This window comes from Monodon monoceros, unplaced genomic scaffold (assembly GCF_005190385.1).
Source record: "Monodon monoceros isolate NGI ecotype Baffin Bay Population unplaced genomic scaffold, NGI_Narwhal_1 Super_Scaffold_2, whole genome shotgun sequence".
Classification (NCBI taxonomy): domain Eukaryota; kingdom Metazoa; phylum Chordata; class Mammalia; order Artiodactyla; family Monodontidae; genus Monodon; species Monodon monoceros.
Window position 1 is genome coordinate 7006611 of NW_021703776.1, and position 17465 is coordinate 7024075.

A 17465-nucleotide genomic window follows, 5' to 3' on the forward strand; every position below is an offset into this window, starting at 1 on the left:
GAGGGGAGGGGAGGGGCTTGCTGGGGTGGGGAGAGGGGAGGGAAGGGGCTTACTGGGGGTGGGGAGAAGGGAGGGAGGGGTTTGTTGGGAAGAGAGGGCAGGAGAGGTCTTGATGGGCTGAGGGGCTTGGTGGGGAGCAGGCCCATCTGTCTTACCTGTGGGTCTCCTGAAGAAGGAGCCTCTGGTCTGGCCTTGAAGTAGGGGCGTGGCTAGGTAGGAAGGGAGAGGTGGGCTTTCTCAGCAGAGGAGCCAGCCTGAGACGCCTCAGGGGGTGAGATGACCTTGGGCCTGTGTCGATGGAGGAGAGGTGAGGGCGGAGTGGAGTGGCAGTGCGGGGTCCCATGCCCTTCCGGGGCCGTGAGCTACAGGGAGGCCGGGCTGCTGTGTGCAGCCTGCCCACCGTGGGCAGTGATTTTCTTTCTCTCTCTTCGGCACCCCACCCCCGGGATGGGGGGAACAGGCAGGACCAATAAGGCTTAATTGCATTGGTGGGGTGGTGTGTTCTTATGGGGATGAGACAGGTTAAATTGGGCTTTAACGCACAGTGGGAGAACAGTTTCCTGAGGAATGTGAACCTAATTAGGGATTCCAGGGTCACACCTGATAAAGTTAAGGAAAAGTGCTTGAAGGAAGCAAAAAAGTTAATAAAGCCTGGAAGGTCGGCATTTTGGGAGCCATCCCTTTGCATGGGTTCTGTTGTTCTTTGGAGGTTTGTGTTGGACCTCTCGCTGGAGCTCCCCTGCCCCAGATGCTCCGAGACCCCAGAGGAGCATTTACAGGCCACCTGCCCAAATCTGCCTGGAGGACCTTGTGAGAATGGCCTGTGTGGCCCTCTCAGGCCTTTGATGGTGGATGCTACGGGCTGAATGTGCGCCCATCCCCCAAATGCATAGGTAGGAGCACCAACCCCCAGAATGAGATGGTATGGGTGGGCCCTAACCCTATACAACTGGTGTCCTTGCAAGAAGAGATCACACAGGGGCTTCCCTGGTGGTGCGGTGGTTAAGAATCCGCATGCCAATGCAGGGGACACGGGTTCGAGCCCTGGTCCGGGAAGTTCCCACATGCTGCGGAGCAACTGAGCCTGCGCTCTGGAGGCCACGAGCCACATTTACTGGAGCCCGTGTTCCGCGGCAAGAGAAGCCACCGCAGTGAGAAGCCCATGCACCGCAATGAAGAGTAGCCCCCGCTCGCGGCAACTAGAGAAAGCCCGCACGCAGCAAAGAAGACCCAATGCAGCCAACAGTAAAAAATAAATAAATAAGTAAATAAATTTATTTTTTAAAAAAAGAGATCACACAAAGGGGAGACCAGGTGAGGAGAAAAGGTGGCTTCTACACGCCAAAGAGAGAGGGATCTGGAGAAGCCAGCCCTGCCAACACCTTGGTTTCCGACCTCCAGCCTCCGGAACTGAGGAAATACATTTCTGTTGCGTTAAGCTGCCCAGGCTGTGGCGTTAGTTACGGCATCCTGAGCCACTAAGACAGCTGGTATTTAAGCAGACGTGCTCTCTCTCATGACGTGAGCACTAGGGCAGAGGGGGGCGTTCCTCTTCTCATTGTTCTACCCCCCATTTATAACAAGTGGGGTCATAGAAATAATTGAACTTTTATCTTTACTCAGTCATCTGTGAGGGGCACATAAAACACCTTGCTACTTCACTGATCAGTATCATAAAATGCAAGAAGTAAAAGCGGTACATAATACAAGATAAAGGTGATGATAAAGTTTCTGTCCCTTGAGGAAAGGCCCCACCCTCCTCCCACCAGGCTGCTGCTCTGTGCAGAGATGAGGGAAGTGTCACCCTCCCCCCCCATTAGTGTGACGTCCCCATGGCCAGCGTGTCCGTACCCGTTCCTCCGGCTCCTGGCTCAGAGCCCGAGATGGAGAAGATGGCCTGCGACTTTAACAGGCTGATGTGGGAAAGAAAGTGCTTCAGTCTTGATCTCCCTGTGAGTTTCCTTTGTAAACAATCACCTTTGCAAAGATAAAACAGAGGTAAACTTCACTGCAGAGTTTGCACAGTCTGTGTTAGAATTCAAATTACTGTGCTGAAGTGATTTTATTTAATGATGCAACGTGTGCACAGAGCGATGCCTTTATACTTGACGTAGCTCAGCAGACCGCCTGGCATCCACCCTGCGAGCAAGTCGGCTCACCCCGTCTTCTCCCTGTTTGCTCATTTTGCACTTCCGTGATGGAGGACCATTCTGCCTTTGCACGTGTGTGCAGTTACAGGATGCACTTTGATAACCGTTAGCTGCTGCTTATCCACCCTTCCAAGATCCTGGCGTGAATCGGATCTGCTCAGGCCGGCTTGATGCCGAACTGGAGGGATTCAGCTGTGGGCAGAGTTAAGTAAATGGCAGGAGGAGAGACCAAGCCGGGGACTTTTGTGGTAGTGGCTGAACGTGTGGTACGTGCCACACGCTCTAGGGCACTGATGTCTGGGCTTCTGTGGAGCTCATTCACAGGACTCAGCACAATTGGGATCCCCGATGGTTCAAGAGGTTGTACTCTGATTTATCTCTACTCTGTGCACACAGTGATAGGCAGGGCACCAGGGATGCATGCGTGTTTTTGGAGCAGCTGGTGAGAAAACGTCACTCTTTATATGGCTTTGTCCATAGTAAAATTTAATAAGAAGCAATGACAGCACAGCTGAGCTCATCGTTTCGTGGTACTCATGAGAAGGGAAGCAAATCTCCATAAGGCACGCGGAGACCTGAGCTGTAGTCTCTCTCCAGATTAATCTCCAGAAGCAGGTAGAGGTGCCCCTGCGGGCTGTCAGAAGCGGCCTCACCCCTCCAGAGAAAGAGCCTCGCCGCAGACAAAGCACCATGGTTCCCCCCGGGAAGTGAAGTGCAGGGCTGGGCTTTTGTAGTGTGTACACACATGCACACTCACACACTCAGTTACACAGACACACGGTCACGTAGACACACAACGCTCACACTCACCTTCTACACTCTCTCCCCCTCACACGCACTCACCCACACTTCCATCCCCCAGGGGCACAGTCACTTCTGGTGCAGGGCCCCCTCGTCCCTCCTCTGTCCTGCTCACCTGTGCACCCGCTGGCTTCGGGAGAGGTTGCTGATACCAACAGGCAGCAGGCGCCACGTCGCCAGGTGTGCTGGGCACGGCCCTGTTTGTTTGTGGTTGCCCTTGGTAACGGTGACTCGGCCCTACCTGGAGCCCAGACAGGCCAGGCCTCCGGGGCCTCCTCTGGGGCCACCTTAGTCACTAGTGGGCACTGGCTCTGCCTCCTGCCCTGTCCCTCCCACATCCTGTGTTTGCCCCCCCCCCCCCCCCCCCCCGCCCCTCTCCCGGGCTCCTTCCGGTGAGAAAGGGGATCCGTTTGTATCAGGAGAGGAATGTGGAGTTTGACCTCTGTGGCCGCTGCGTCTCCTCCCTGGAAGGATCCGTGGCCCGGCCTCTTTGGGACTCAGCGCCCCGGGGCACTGACGGGACGCTCACCAGCTACCCGGGTTGTGCGGGGCCGGGGAGAAGGACCTGCGGGTGCCCTGGCCCAGTTGTGACTGAGCTGCAGGCATCCCCGGGGGATTGCCCTGCCGGAGGTGACGCAGCCCTGTTCCGCTGCCACTGGCTCAGGACACCTCACAGAGCAGGCAAGGGGCTCGGCGAGGGGGGGCACTGCCAGATCCCTCTGAAAAAACGCGCTGGCCATGCCCTCAGGGAGTTGTGGGCCTGCTTGGTTTTCAGCTCCATCAGTGAGATGGGACTGGCCCTGCGGAGGCCGAATGCTAAGGCGACACCAGCTCCTTCATGCTGAGGATGACCAAGGCCACCCGCAAATGACCCAGAGCCACTGTCTTTCCTTTTGTCAAACGAAAATAGAAGACCCAGACGGTCTTGTGAGGGATGCGATCAGAGGACGCCCTGGAGATGGGGAGAGAAAGCAGGTGAGCCTGCACCGCCCTCACTGGCCCGACCTGAACCCGGGACAGCAGCCCTCAGTATGGTTACCTGGTGGCTCCATCCTGAGGACGTGCAGCTCCCGAGGGGGAAAGCAGGCAGGGTCTGCAGATCCGAGGGGCGGTGGAGAGCCTGCAGCCACGTGGGCTCCAGCACTGGATGTAGCCCCTCCGGCGAAGCCGTGTGCTTCTGTCTCTCTGGTCAGGCTGCACAGTGCTTACGTTCTCTGATGCCGAGCAGGGTGGTCCACGTGAGAACATGCTGTGTCCTGACCATGATTGCTCCGTGGTTCTGCCAGACCGTGGTCAGCTGCTTCCCTCTTTCTTATTTGAAGGGAGGAAATAGGAAATGTACGTGAAGAATCTCATCTGTTTTCATGTAGTTCCCATCCTGGGATTTTGGTTTGAAGGGACACATGTCAGTGTGTCGACTTGATGACGATCTTTACTAAAGTAGGTGTTTGCAGTTCTTGATGTAAACATTAGTTTTCTCTGTACGGACAGGTTGCTTCCCCCACCCCCCACCCCCCACCATCCCTTTTTCTCTGAGTTGGTACTTCTTATGCATTTTCATTTGCAAGTTCATTCTAACTCAAGGTCCTTCCTCAGACATTTGCTGTCTGCATTTCACAGCAGCGTGTAAAAACAGACAGTAGGGCTTGTAATCGGTTCCCTGGACCAGAGGCTCTTTTCTGGCAGGAACGCAGAGAGTTGCTGCTTGACATTTGCTCCCCTGAACTGGGGAGCCCCGCGTACCGCACCCCACGCCACAGCTCACTTCCCAATGAAGAGTACAGTTTATGCAGTTTGTGTTAGCCAGTGTCTCCTTCTTGAGGACTTGTCCGTTTGTCTACTAATGTATTGCCGTGAAGGCCAGCGAGCGCCTGGCAAGAGAAGGCACTCAGTATAAATGAGAAGATTGGGGTGCGGACTGCACAGTGCTTAGTGATGTCAGCCATAGGTGGGGCTTATTGTGGTGGTCCCGGGAGGTGGGATTGGGAGAGCCCCAGAGCACAGAGCTCTCTCTCGTTTTCTGGATGACATTCTGGGGCCACGCCGGGTGGTCGGTGTCATTGCACTTCATGTGGCTCTAGGGGACACGGGAGGTGCAGGACACGCCTGGCTTCTGGACTGTCTTCCTAGTGGTTGCTGTTTTTAAAACTCAAGTTCCTGATACTGCATAGGGCTTTTGCTTTTGTTCTCTATTTTTTTTTTTGCGGTACGTGGGTCTCCCACCGCTGTGGCCTCTCCTGTTGTGGAGCACAGGCTCCGGACGCGCAGGCTCAGCGGCCATGGCTCACGGGCCCAGCCGCTCCACGGCATGTGGGATCTTCCCGGACCGGGGCACGAACCCGTGTCCCCTGCATCGGCAGGCAGACTCTCAACCACTGCGCCACCAGGGAAGCCCTGCTTTTGTTCTCTTAACAAGCACATCTTCCAGACAATGAATGAAAAATAATTAATGGACTTTAATTTTTAGGCCAGTATCAGATGGACAGAAAAATTAGACAAGTAGTATAGAGAGTTAACCTATACCCATTTTCCTCCCTCATAATTTCCCCTATTATTAATATCTTGCATTAGTGTGGTGCATTTGTTATACTTGATGAGCCAATATTGATACATTATTAACCAAGGTCCATAATTTACATGGTGCTATACATTCTAGGATTTGAACAAATGTATAGTGACACACACCCACCATTACAGCACCACAAAGAACAGTTTTTCTGCCCTAAGGCTTCTCCGTGCTCCACCATCTCATCCCTCTCCCGATACCTGGCATCCACTGACCTTTTTCGTGTCCCCATAGTTTGCCTTTTCCAGAATGTCACAAAGTTAGAATCATATAGTATGCCGCCTTTTCAGATTGGCTTCTTTCATTTCGCAAATAGGTATTTAAGCTTCTTCCATATCGTTTCATGGCCTGACAGCTCACTTCCTTCTATTGCTGGATTAGTATTCCATTGCGTGGAATACAGATAACGATTTGTCAAAGGCAGGAGCTCTGGTGGCTTGCACACTTCTCACCAGTGTGTCAAGCGTTTAGTGAAGCCCCAGGACACAAGCCTGCACCACGTGAGGACTGTACACAGGGTAAAATTAATCACCGTGCTCCATGACCACAGGGGCTCCTTGTCTGACTGCCAGCACCATCCTATGTGCATCTGCGTGTAGCTCCCTCGATTTCCAAAGACTGTTCCTGCCTCCTAAGAATTCCCAGTGTAAAGTGAAGCAGCTATGAGCTCAGCGATTCTGGACAGTGAGAGCGGCCGCTAAGTGTATGCTAGGTAGGGGGGGAAGAAGATGGGGTGCCAGGAGAGAGGGCCCCTGTCCCAGACGAGAACATGAGTCAGAATCCTGGTGGAGTAATAATATGACCCAGACAAATGAATGAGTGTGTATCACGCTCCTTAAGGAACTTTGTAAGACAAGCTGGAGGACTATAAATAGTTGGCATGGCAAGAACCAAGGTTGCACTGCTGCCCACTGCAACCCACAAGGACAATTAGTCAGATCCCTGGGAGTTCTCCTGCCATTACACATTTTTAGAAAACTCTTTGAGGATGGGGCTACACGTGGTCCGGAGGGAGGAGAGCCAGGACGCAGCTATGGGGAGCTGAATCCTGCTTGCAGGTGCCAGGATCTTGGCCTTCCAGAGCTGCAGGAAGCAGGTCTGATTCCCTCACCTGCTGACAGCCCTTTCTGCTCAGGGAGGGCACCGTGTTCCCCAGAGGAGAAGCTGCCCTGTGTCAGCCCCTGTTCTCAGCACCACAAGCTCTTACAACTTCCAGTTCTCCAATGGGGAAACCAAGGCCCAGAGCGATTGGAGCCCAAGGGCCCACGGCGAGGAAGTGGTGGAGCGGAAGTCCCACCCAAGACGGGGTCTCCAGAGCTGGGGTCTTTATCTCCACTGGGTCTGTTGTCCCAGGTGCCTGTAACTGTGTTTCTTCTGGCGTGATTGCAGCTGTGGCCTCATCACATTGGCCTGTGTGTCTTTCTTAACGTGGCCACATCTGCAGGGGCCCGGGGTGGAGCCCAGGGGACTCCTCCCCACTGTCTAATCACTAAGCTTCAGCCTGGAGTGAAATGGTTTTGGTTCCGCTTGTGGAAATAGTTCTAGAAAAGGCAATCTGTTTTGTAGAGAACACGAGCCCTGAGCGTGTTTGTGAGGTCCTGGGGCAGCTGGAAGACCCCCCAGCTCCCTCTCCTGGCCCCCGTTCCCCCTGCTACCTGGTGAAGAGGGGCTCGCCCTAGTCAGAAGTTCCTAGCCTGGGAGTCTGCTCGGTCTTCCACATTAAAGATGAAGTCCTGTATTTATGAGCGATGGACATTTCTCTTGGGGAGAGGCTCCATGGTTTTCATGACATTCTCTGAAAAGCATGCGGACTTTACAAAAGTGAACAAAAATCTGGACTCTGTAAACGCTAGGTCTTTTTTGTCTTGAGATGCGAAACTTTGTGTGAATGCGGTCAGAGGTAGTTTCAGGTTTGGGAGCCTCGCTTGATCATGATGCTGCGTTTTTTTTTCTTGAGAGAACCCACCTGTTTACCGTATTTCTTCTCTCTTTAGGTGGTGAGTCCCCACTGTGCTCAAGTCCACCTGGAACAGGTAAGTCCTTGGCATTTCCTTGGGGCCCTTCCTGCCGTGCCCTCTTTGGGGAGTCTCCCGACTCCTCCAGGATCCTCTCCCTCTGTTTGAGCTGTAGCTTTTGTTCACAGAGCTCTGTAGGGACCCTGGACCACCTTGCAGTAGCTGTTTGCACACTTTCCTTAAGATGAGTGAATCATGCACTCCTTTGTAAGAACTACCTTTCCCATCAGCGATAATTACTTCAGGGATTCATTTCCCTGAGCCCGAGTTTCCCCTGCTGTAATGCAAAGATGCTCCTCGTTCATTTTCTTAGTGATAGAGATGTGGGCAAAGCACTTGTGTCCAGGGTGTCTGCGGAGGGCACGATGCAGTGGCTTTGGAGCAGAGGCTCTGACCGATGCCTGCTTTCTATCAGATTGAAGGTAAACTCTGTGATAACACTTTCACTTTGGCAGATCTTTATTCTTGTCTGCTTTTTAAATGGATATGTTCTTTGAATGTCATTGTGCCTCTGGGTGTTTTCTTTGCCCCCCACCTCCTTACCCCCTTGGAGGGGGTTAAGCCTGGTGTTAATGAGTCAGCAGCAGCTTGCAGGACACCTGGCGCAGCGCACCTTCAGGACAACAGGATGCCCACAGCCCTCTTATTGCAAATTGGAAGTGACTCACTGTGCGGGGAGTGTGTGCCTTTCCCAGCCTCACCTGTGAGGAGAGGAGACAGGTGTGCCCCGGCGCCTTCTCCAGGATATCTACTAGGTGCGTCCTCTGTGCTTCCCAGGCTGGACGCGGCACCTTGCCCTTGGCCCCGGTTTCGCCATATACAGAATCCAAAGTCCTGGTGGGGATTTCGCCCACCTTCCTGCTTCCTGTACCTCTGATGGCACAGGTGCCCTGCACCTGCTGAAGCTATGCTCTGTGAGAGTCTTTGCCGGGCAAGGCACCTCTGTGACCACCTGGGGTGTTTGGGACACAGGAATCAAGGAATCTTCATGTGGTTGTCATGCTCTGAACCCTTGGCTGTTTGCCCCATGCTCGTTTTTCTAGGCCTTTTCTGGTAGCAGATCCTCTGTTTTATTGCGATGCCTTAAAAAGTGGGTGTGAAGTTCGACTAAAAATGGCAGGCAGTGGGGCTGAGAAAAAGGTCTGGGAGGCAAACCTCCCTTTGTAAATGTTAACTGAGCGGATGAAACGTGCAAACAGGCCTCCGAGATTCCTGGAAGCCAGTGTAGAAAGGAAAACACATTATTGGCACGTGCCTTATCGACAAGGAGGGAAAAGGCAACTCAGTGGAGAAAGTGCCATGTGGGAAGTTACGCAGGGTGTTGACCGCGTCTGGGAAAGGTGCTGAACCACAGCTGCACAGAAATGCTCCCGCCTGTGTCCAGATCGAGATGAATTATTGCTTTAGAGGGACATCGGATACAAGCTTTGAAGGGCAGCTTATCAAACCCGTTGGCATTATGTGGCCGTACCCATTGGCATGGCGTTTAGAAACAGGCAAGGGGACCCAATACTTTATTGCCTGTTTGGGTCATACCTGTGGGACTTGCACGGAACGTGGTCTACTGGGCTGTACAGTGGATGCATCACTGTTTTTCTAGGTAACCGTGATCGTTAGTGATGGGAGAGGTGGTCAGGCTCTTTAAGACTGAGTCATGTGTATGTTCTAGATGTTTCTATAGATCTACACGCACGTATAGCACAGAATATAGCAGTGATTTTGTGGGGCTAGAGTCAGGTCAGGGTCCCACGCAGGCTGTGACAACAGGAGAGCGGAGTGACCTTGAACTGAGCCCTCTTGCTTCTGGGCTCCACTTCCCTGTTCGGTACAGTGGGGCTACGACCCCCTTCCTCACAGCTCGCTGATAAGGACGGGATGAAATAACGTGTGAAGATTCTTAACTCCGGCTCTGGCACAAGGAAAGTACACAGTGAGCGGGGAAAAGCCTTATTTGTTGTTCGGTGAATTCAAGAGGGCGATAACAGGTCTCAGTTCCCGCAGCCTCTGCTGTTTGTGTTTTGTTTTTGATGGTTGTTCTCTTGCCATCTGCTGGGAGAGAACCAGTTTGATCGGTTCCAGAGCGTGCCCTCTGCTGCGGGAGGGTGATGGCACCTTGACAGGCACTTCTAAGACCTTGATTCTTGTCATCCCTCGTTTGGAGGCTTAGAGGAACTCAGTAAGCCCATGGAAAAGAGCCTGTGGTCAGGCTGTAGGTGGCGTGAGAGCCTCCAGCTGGTGGTCGGTGGATTGATTGCAGGATCTTTCCACAACACAGGCCTCGTGGAGCTCTGTACTTGGCCTGACAGCTTTTTTTTGACGTCGGGGCAGTGTTGTTTGTTTTTCCATTTTATCTTTGCCTTTCCACTGATACCCAAGGGAGTGGATTCATATCGGGGCACCAACGGAAACTCTTTCCCAGGTGCCAGTGCAGCTTTCGCTGGGACACTGTGAGTCCACGTGTATGAGTCGCACCCACGGGCAGCACACAGCCACCTCCCCAGAGCATCCAGCCCTACGGAAGCCCCGCGCTGCTTTGCGTCTGAGAGGTGCATTCTCTTCAGAGCAGCCGCCGTCCTTGAAAGAGGCCGTGTGTCTGCCTTTCGGCCTTTCGGGGCCACGTGCAGGAGGCGGTTAGGGCACTGCCGGCCTCCGCCGAGGACGCAGGTGCAGGCCCTCACCTGGCGGCTGGCACGCACACACCCATTGTTTTGCTGGGCCATTGTGGTGTCTCCCACTGGAGAAGAGGTTGTATAAGAATAGCTTCTGAAATTTGAGTCAGCTGTTTACTGAACTCAGATGGCTTTATTTCTCCTTGTTTAATTAAAGTGAAGGCAATGGGTGGTTTCTGTCAAAGGTGACCTTAGGAATCAGATTATACTGTCTGAGGCTGGAGGTTCCAACCTGGGTTCTGACAGCTACACCTTTGTATTGGCGTGTATGTATGCGCGTGCAAGTGCGTATGTGTGTGTGTGTGTGTGTATGTGTGTGTGTGTGTGTGTTGGGACTTTGTTCAGTATCGTTTGCTTAAACTCACAAAGTCAGAGGAAGTGGTGATGAACGATGAGGTTAACACGAGGGCAGCGTGATTGTTTAGGACACATGCCCATGAGCATGTGCTGTCAGTGTCACATTTCCCACCAGTGGCTGCATGACAGCGTCTCTCAAAAGGATTGACTTATTTCAGAAAGAATGCCTACCAAATTGGATACTCGGAAGTTTGAGATAGAGGGAAAGGAATCTACTCTGATGACATTCCCTTTATTTTATTGCAGTTTGGTAACAACTACACATTTCAAGGTTTCTGTCAGATACTGATTTGTAAAGAAGTGTTGCTGCAGCTCATGGAACCTTGGTCCCTCCTGCTGGCTCCTTTCCACAGCAGGCTCTCTGTACGAATTTCACGTCCTCGTCTATAAGTGCAGGTATTCGACTGGATGCTGGTTATTCCTGCTTATAGGTTGTTTCCAGCCCAATAGTAAACCTTCAGAAGCGTAGACATGGATCTGCCTACCACCGCAGAGTCTTAGCTGAGTCATAGATAGATGCTGTTTTCTGAAAGTCACAAACACGTGTACACGTGTGCACGCACACACACGTTGGGACGCACAGCTGCCCCTTCAGAGGCTGTATATCTCATAAGAACATATTTGACCAGAATCACAATGATATTAATTTGTTTCAGGCCAACAGAGACTTGCAAATTTCCTTTGCTCTTTAATCTCTCTGATCTTTAGGAAGTAGAGAAAAAGTCTCAAGAATCCTGTTGGATCAAAGTCCAAGTCTTCCACTCGGTCAAGAGAACCAAACGTAACATCTATGTTTTTGGTAAAAGTCGGGTGAGACCCAGAAATAGAAGTATAAACGATGCTGCATTCCCAGAGTTTAACCTTGAAACTAAGTCATCTGATAGCTGTGCTCCAAGTAACCTGTCTACACAGGGATGGGTCATCTGAGGAGCCCCATGGAGGATCATTGAAGGGGCCTGTGGAGACTGTAAGTCTCAGTTAGGATGGGAGAAGCATGACAAGTACACCCGGACTCGGGGGGCTGGGGCAAGAACTAGAAGTGGAGGGACAGGTGTGAGGCCAGAGCTGTGGCACCATCTCTGCTGGAGAGGCAGGGTGTTCTAGCCCTGCGGTGCTGCTGGAGGCTCTGTGTTTGCTCGCCGACAGCCTCACGCCCTATTTCCGCAGCTCCTGCACCCGAGTGGGGGCACACGCTGGCTGCTTCTGTGTGTTCAGCAAGTACGGATGGACAGGAGTGCCCGGGGATTTACAACTTGGGGGAGGAGTGAGGAGTGTTGAGGAAAAGCTGAACAACTGAGTTGAGATGCGGCCCGGGGGCTCCCTGTTCCTGAGGTTCCTGTGCACTGGTGATCCAGATGCCCGCCAGCCCCCCCAGGGCATCTCAGAGCAGGCCGGGCTCCTGGGCTGGGTTGATGACTTCGTTACTTCATTTCTCAATTGCTCATTTGTTGTACTTTTCTCAGTTCAGAGTCCTTTGTGAAGGTTGGGGTGCTGGACTGGCATTAAGTCAGGGTGAGGCCGCAGTGGGAGTGGGAAGACCCCCTTCCATTCCTTCCAGGAATCAGCAGGACCCAGGCCAGACTGGTCAGAGCTCAGCCAGTTCACGTTCCGGGAAGGGGGCCCTGACCTTTGCCCGGCCTCTGGCTGCAGCTGCCGTCAGCACCTCTCCTAAACGCGGCCCTGGGCCATCCCCACAGCTGGGTGTGGGTTCCCATGGATTTCCAGGAAGGAGGTACTTGCCTCCAGCCTTTCCTTACCCCAGGCCAAACTTGGGTCTACACTAGCTTTGATTTCACCGTTCCCTCCCTCACCTGAAATAACATCCAGGCCCCTGGCTTTGTTCACCTTTGCGGGTGGAATTGTCAGGATTTCTGGGAAGGTGGCCCAGTGAAGAGGCCCGGCATTTGCAATTCCTTAGTGGGAACTCCAGGTCGGCCATCTGGAGCCTTTCCTTAAGTTTCAGTTCAGGGACCTTGTGAGAAGGAGGGACAATTAAGAAAACCCCCCACCATAAGCCACCCCCTTTGTAGCTGGGGTCTGAAAGCTGGTGGCTACGTGTTGTTGCTGGCCGCCAGGCCCGCCTGCAGGTGTGACGAGAAGGCTGCAGGGGACACGTGAACTCAGGGTCAGCTTGCATCCAGGGCAGCATGGAGCCCGGCTAAAGATTAAAACCCACCCCGGCTGCAGACGGTCACTCCAGCGATCGCTTCCCCGTGTCTGTTCCCGTCCTTGTGTCAGACGTCGGCATCCCCTGCACATCCACCGCCAGGTGTGGCACACACGGCGTGGCATCGCCACCACTCTGGCTCGGGTTGCCCATCATCCATGTCCATCCTCGTCCTGGGCCCCCGTGCCCAGCGCTCTGGGGTGACAGCGGTCAGCTCGCCAGGGCCTGCAGCTTCCAGCGTGACAGCTCCTTCCCAGGGAAGGGCCTTGGGAAATGTTTTCAAGGAATGACTGGGGTGTCCCCGGGTCCGAAGGCTGGAGGTCTGCAGTGGATAAGAAGACGCAGGTTGAGTGTTGTTTCTTTTCTTTTATGACACTGGTTCCGCAGCAGTCACAGGTTTTAAGTGTGGGAGGGATGCTTGAAGACGATGGTTCTGTGTGATCAGCGGTGGAAATAGCGGTAACTATTGAAGGGGAAAAACAACGGCTTATTTTTTTAATGCCCCGGATTGGGACGAAGGAGAAGCATCGTATTGCCATAGCACTTGAATTACCTGAGTGTATTTTTACCTGCAAGAGGAGTACTCCTTAAAAAACGCACACAGCGGCAAACTCCCCCAAGTTTAAGTCTCTGCCCGGGAGCAATGGCAGGGGGGCGAGTGACCTGGCTGTCATTTTGGGAGCCCAGGGGTGTGGCGTCAGATTCTTCTCCAAGTTCTATATGCCCTAGGACCCTCCTCCCCGGCCCTCTCCTGGGACCCAAGGAACGTTGGGACACAGGGGCCTGTCTCTGGAACTGGGTCTGGAGCGATCCCCCCGAGTGCAGACATTTCCCGAATCGGCGTTGTAACAGCTGTTAGCTTTGTGACTTTGAGACGTCATTTTCTGACCTATACAACAGACTTTAAAAAGCACTTACTTAAACAAGCAACAAAACTTTGTTAGTTACCCTTGGTGAGATGTTAGGGGACCAACTTGTGAAATTGGATGAGGAGAAGCAATCAAGCATTTGACCTTCTTTTCTTGTACGAACTGTACCTCAGAGTTAAAAATAGATGAAGGGAGGAAGTTTAATTTGGTGAGGAATTCCGCTAACAAATGTTGAGAAAATGATAGCGTTAGAACAGGCCATGTTTCAGACCACTAACAACTGAACAGCTGGCTCTAGGCTGTGACCTTCTGTAACCTCTTTGTTCACAAAAAGGAAGCTGCTGGGGTCACGTGGGCCTCACGTGAAGGACAGGCCGCCTCTTGGCCGAGTCCCCAGCAGAAATCAAACCAGAACACACCAAGCCCAGACCCACCCACAGCTTACAGGAAATACGGGGCCAGAGCGATCTGAAAAATCTTTCCAGAGGGGTCAGCAAAATCAGAACGGGGAAATTCTACTGGGTGAAAAGAACCCCAGTTGTTTTCAAATACACTGCAAGAAGAGGAGGAACCTGTGCTCCTCCGAGGAAATGAAGAGACAGGTTAAATAAACACTGTAAGACTTGATGTGGGTCCTGATTCAAACCATCAGACTGTGAAACAACAAAACCGCAACAAAACTTGTGAGACAGGGACATTTGAACATTGATTCCATGTTTGTGTACAAACATGATTTCATATTTGTTTACGTTAAGGAATATATTGCTAATGATACTGGTATTTTGTTGTATTTTTTAAAAAGTCTTCATTCTAAAGGTACTGAAATCCTTATAAGATCAAGTGATGTGACGTTTGGGTTTGGCTTTACAGTGGTTCAGTGAGGAGCTGTGGGGATTGGAAGCTGGTGGTACCTGAAGCTCAGGACCCTGGTCTCCACATCCCAGGGTTATAGCGCAGGACGCAAGTAATATAGGCACAGAGCTCAGGGTGGGCTGGTGATTGAGACCCAGTGGCCAGTAACTGTTTCATCATATGAATCGCCCACCATGTTTCGAGATCCGCTGCCAGCTCCCCATCCTGCCCAGTTATCTTCCAGTACCTGAGGGCTCAAGGCTTGCCCGCCAGCGGCCAGTGTGGCCTCCTGACTAGTTGACATCTGGAAGGACACTGTGTCTGCTTGATGAAATGCTTCACTGAAAACCTGCTGAGTTCCTCAGCACAGGACACAGAGGTGATAGATACATTGTTTTCTAAAATGGCAATGTTTGCTTCATAAAGCCTTTTTAAAACGATCATTCTACATGAAGTTAGTTTCAAACTAGCCAAGTGCATTCTTACTCTTCTCTTTGGGAAAATCATACATCTTCCTCCCCAGAGGGATTGACTTCAATATGATGTGCTCGTGGCCGAGGTACAGACGTTGAGTGAGCACAGATTTAGACTCAATGTGACAAAGGACTTTGGAAAATTAAGAGTTAAAAATGGACTTGGAAGTGTATGAGGCGGCGAGCTCCCTGTCCTTGGGGATATTCAAGTAGAGGCTGACAGCACTGCTGCAGTGGTCATTCCGAATGTGATTGGGAGATTGGGGGACTGAGTGAAAACGACAGCGAGGGTTGCTTTAGCAAAGCCAGCAGAGTATGTGATAACAAGGTTTTAGTCCAAACCAAGCAGTGCACAGATAGTTTATTTAGTCAGTGGTTCTCAAAGTGTGATCTCAGAACAACAGCGGCAGCATGAATCTGGGAACTTAGAAACGCAAATCCTCTGGTCCCACCCCTGACCCCAGATCTCTCTTTTCCTAAGCCTGCCGAGTGACTGTGCTGTCAGCTGAAGTTTGAGCACCAGCTCTACGAGGAGATGTCTTCCAGGGGTGCGGCCACTCCGAGCGAGCGCCTGGCGGGCTGTGCGAGCTGGGCGTGGGGATGACTGAGGACGCTGCAGCCTAGGGGGACGGAGAGGGGGTGGGGCTGGGCTGCCTCACCGAGATCCCTTCCTCGTGGGAACAGTCTCTCACCTCCTGATGCCCTTCTCCTCTCCCTCCTGCATAGACGATGCTGTAGTCCTTTTGTCCGCTTTCTAGAACACAGAGCCAGCTTCTTCAGGGTCTCTGTCTAGAAAACGCTCCAAGCGGCTCAGTGCATGGCATCGGAAGTCCTCAGGTGGAAACAAAGCTCTGGCAGAGACAGTGCATGTCTTCAGAAGGAAGCGTGGCAGCATCAACCTGTCAGCCTCTACCTTCCAAAGAGGAAGGAGAGGGCTTCCCTGGTGGCACAGTGGTTAACAGTCTGCCTGCCGATGCAGGGGACGCGGGTTCGTGCCCTGGTCCGGGAGGATCCCACATGCCGCGGAGCGGCTGGGCCCGTGAGCCATGGCCGCTGAGCCTGCGCGTCCGGATCCTGTGCTCCGCAACGGGAGAGGCCACAACAGTGGAGGGCCCGCCATCCCAAAAAAAAAAAAACAAAAAAAAAAAACAAAGAGGAAGGAGAACTCCAGGGCTTCGCTCCCCAAGGAGCATAAGGCACCCTTGGTATAAAAAAATGATATCACATAAACTTCCAACTATGACTGGATACTGGGATTATGATTCTTTTCATAATGTTATTGTGACAAATATGGGGACATTAGAATTGGGAAGTTTTCCAGATAGTTCTTAAGTGAATCAAAGATTGAATCACCTACAAATTTAAAAAGATTAAATTACAGTCACACCTCATTGTTTGTGGATTTTATGTTTGCAAACTTGCCTATTTACTAAACTTTATTTGTAATCCACAAATCAACACTCACTGTGATTCTGTGGTTGTCCAGGGGGTGTGCGCAGAAGGGCAAAAATTTTGAGCTGCCTGTGGGCACGTCACCAGCTGAGGCTGTACAAGGTGCCTTCTTGTTTCAGGCTTCAGACTAATAGTATCAATAAACAGGTGTCCTTTTCAAGGTATAGTTCTTTTAGTGCCACATGTTTTTCTTTTTGTTAGTGATTTCTGTTTACAGTGGCTGTTGCTCATAGGCGCGAGAAGGCCGGCCAATGTCATGGTGACTTTTTAAAACATGACAACCTTGAATGAACTACAGCTGAGTAGTTTTTTTTTAAAATTATAAATTTATTTATTTATTTTTGGCCGCATTGGGTCTTCGTTGCGATGTACGGGCTGTCTCCAGTTGCGGTGAGCAGGGGCTACTCTTCGTCGCGGTGTGCAGGCTTCTCATTGCGGTGGCTTCTCTTGTGTGGAGCACGGGCTCTAGGTGCGTGGGCTTCAGTAGCTGTGGCTTGTGGGCTCAGTAGTTGTGGCTCGCGGGCTCTAGAGCACAGGCTCAGTAGTTGTAGCGCATGGGCTTAGTTGCTCTGTGGCATGTGGGATCTTCCCAGACCAGGGCTCAAACCTGTGTCCCCTGCATTGGCAGGCAGATTCTTAACCACTGTGCCACCAGGGGAGTCCCCAATTGGTTAGTTATTGATTAGGGGTCCTCAGACCTTTTCCCCTCACTTGCCCATCAGAAAGAAGAGACCCTAGCCCACTTCCCAGCTGCCTCCCCACGAACCTTCAGTGGGCAATTCTCATACAAACCTGAGAGGCGGGCAGGAGGAGAGGCCAAGCTGGGAGGAATCCGTGGTGGAGGGCTGAGTGGTCTTGGCTTTTGGTGCTAGGGTAGTCGGGAAGTTGGCGGCCCACCGTGGTGAGTAAGAGCTGGGAACCTCTTATGCATTTGGCATAAACAGGTTTGGGAGCAGACATGGTGGCCTCTGAGCTGAGTCCCATCGCTGCTTCTCACTGGCTGGGTGACTTTGGGCACGTGGTCCTCAGCTCCCTTTTGGCAAAGTGCGGATGGTAAGGGTTCCCGGCTCAGGGGCCGCCATATGGGTCATGAG

The 17465-nt window shown here is 52.2% G+C and overlaps 1 protein-coding gene across 6 annotated transcripts in view; it reads left to right on the top strand.

Annotated features, from left to right (window-relative positions):
- The window catches only part of TNS3 (tensin 3), a 226698-nt gene that overhangs the window by 68872 nt on the left and 140361 nt on the right, over nucleotides 1–17465 (top strand). For 4 of the 6 annotated variants that reach the window (XM_029232982.1, XM_029232981.1, XM_029232980.1 and 1 more), the window contains exon 4: nucleotides 7512–7550. Coding sequence is in view for 1 of the 6 variants with exons in the window: in XM_029232980.1 (XP_029088813.1) it covers nucleotides 7512–7550 (39 nt within the window). In the remaining 5 variants the exon portion in view is untranslated. Of the gene's footprint in view, nucleotides 1–7511; nucleotides 8288–8327; nucleotides 10955–17465 lie in introns of those variants that run through there. The other 2 variants (XM_029232983.1, XM_029232986.1) reach the window with 2 other exon arrangements.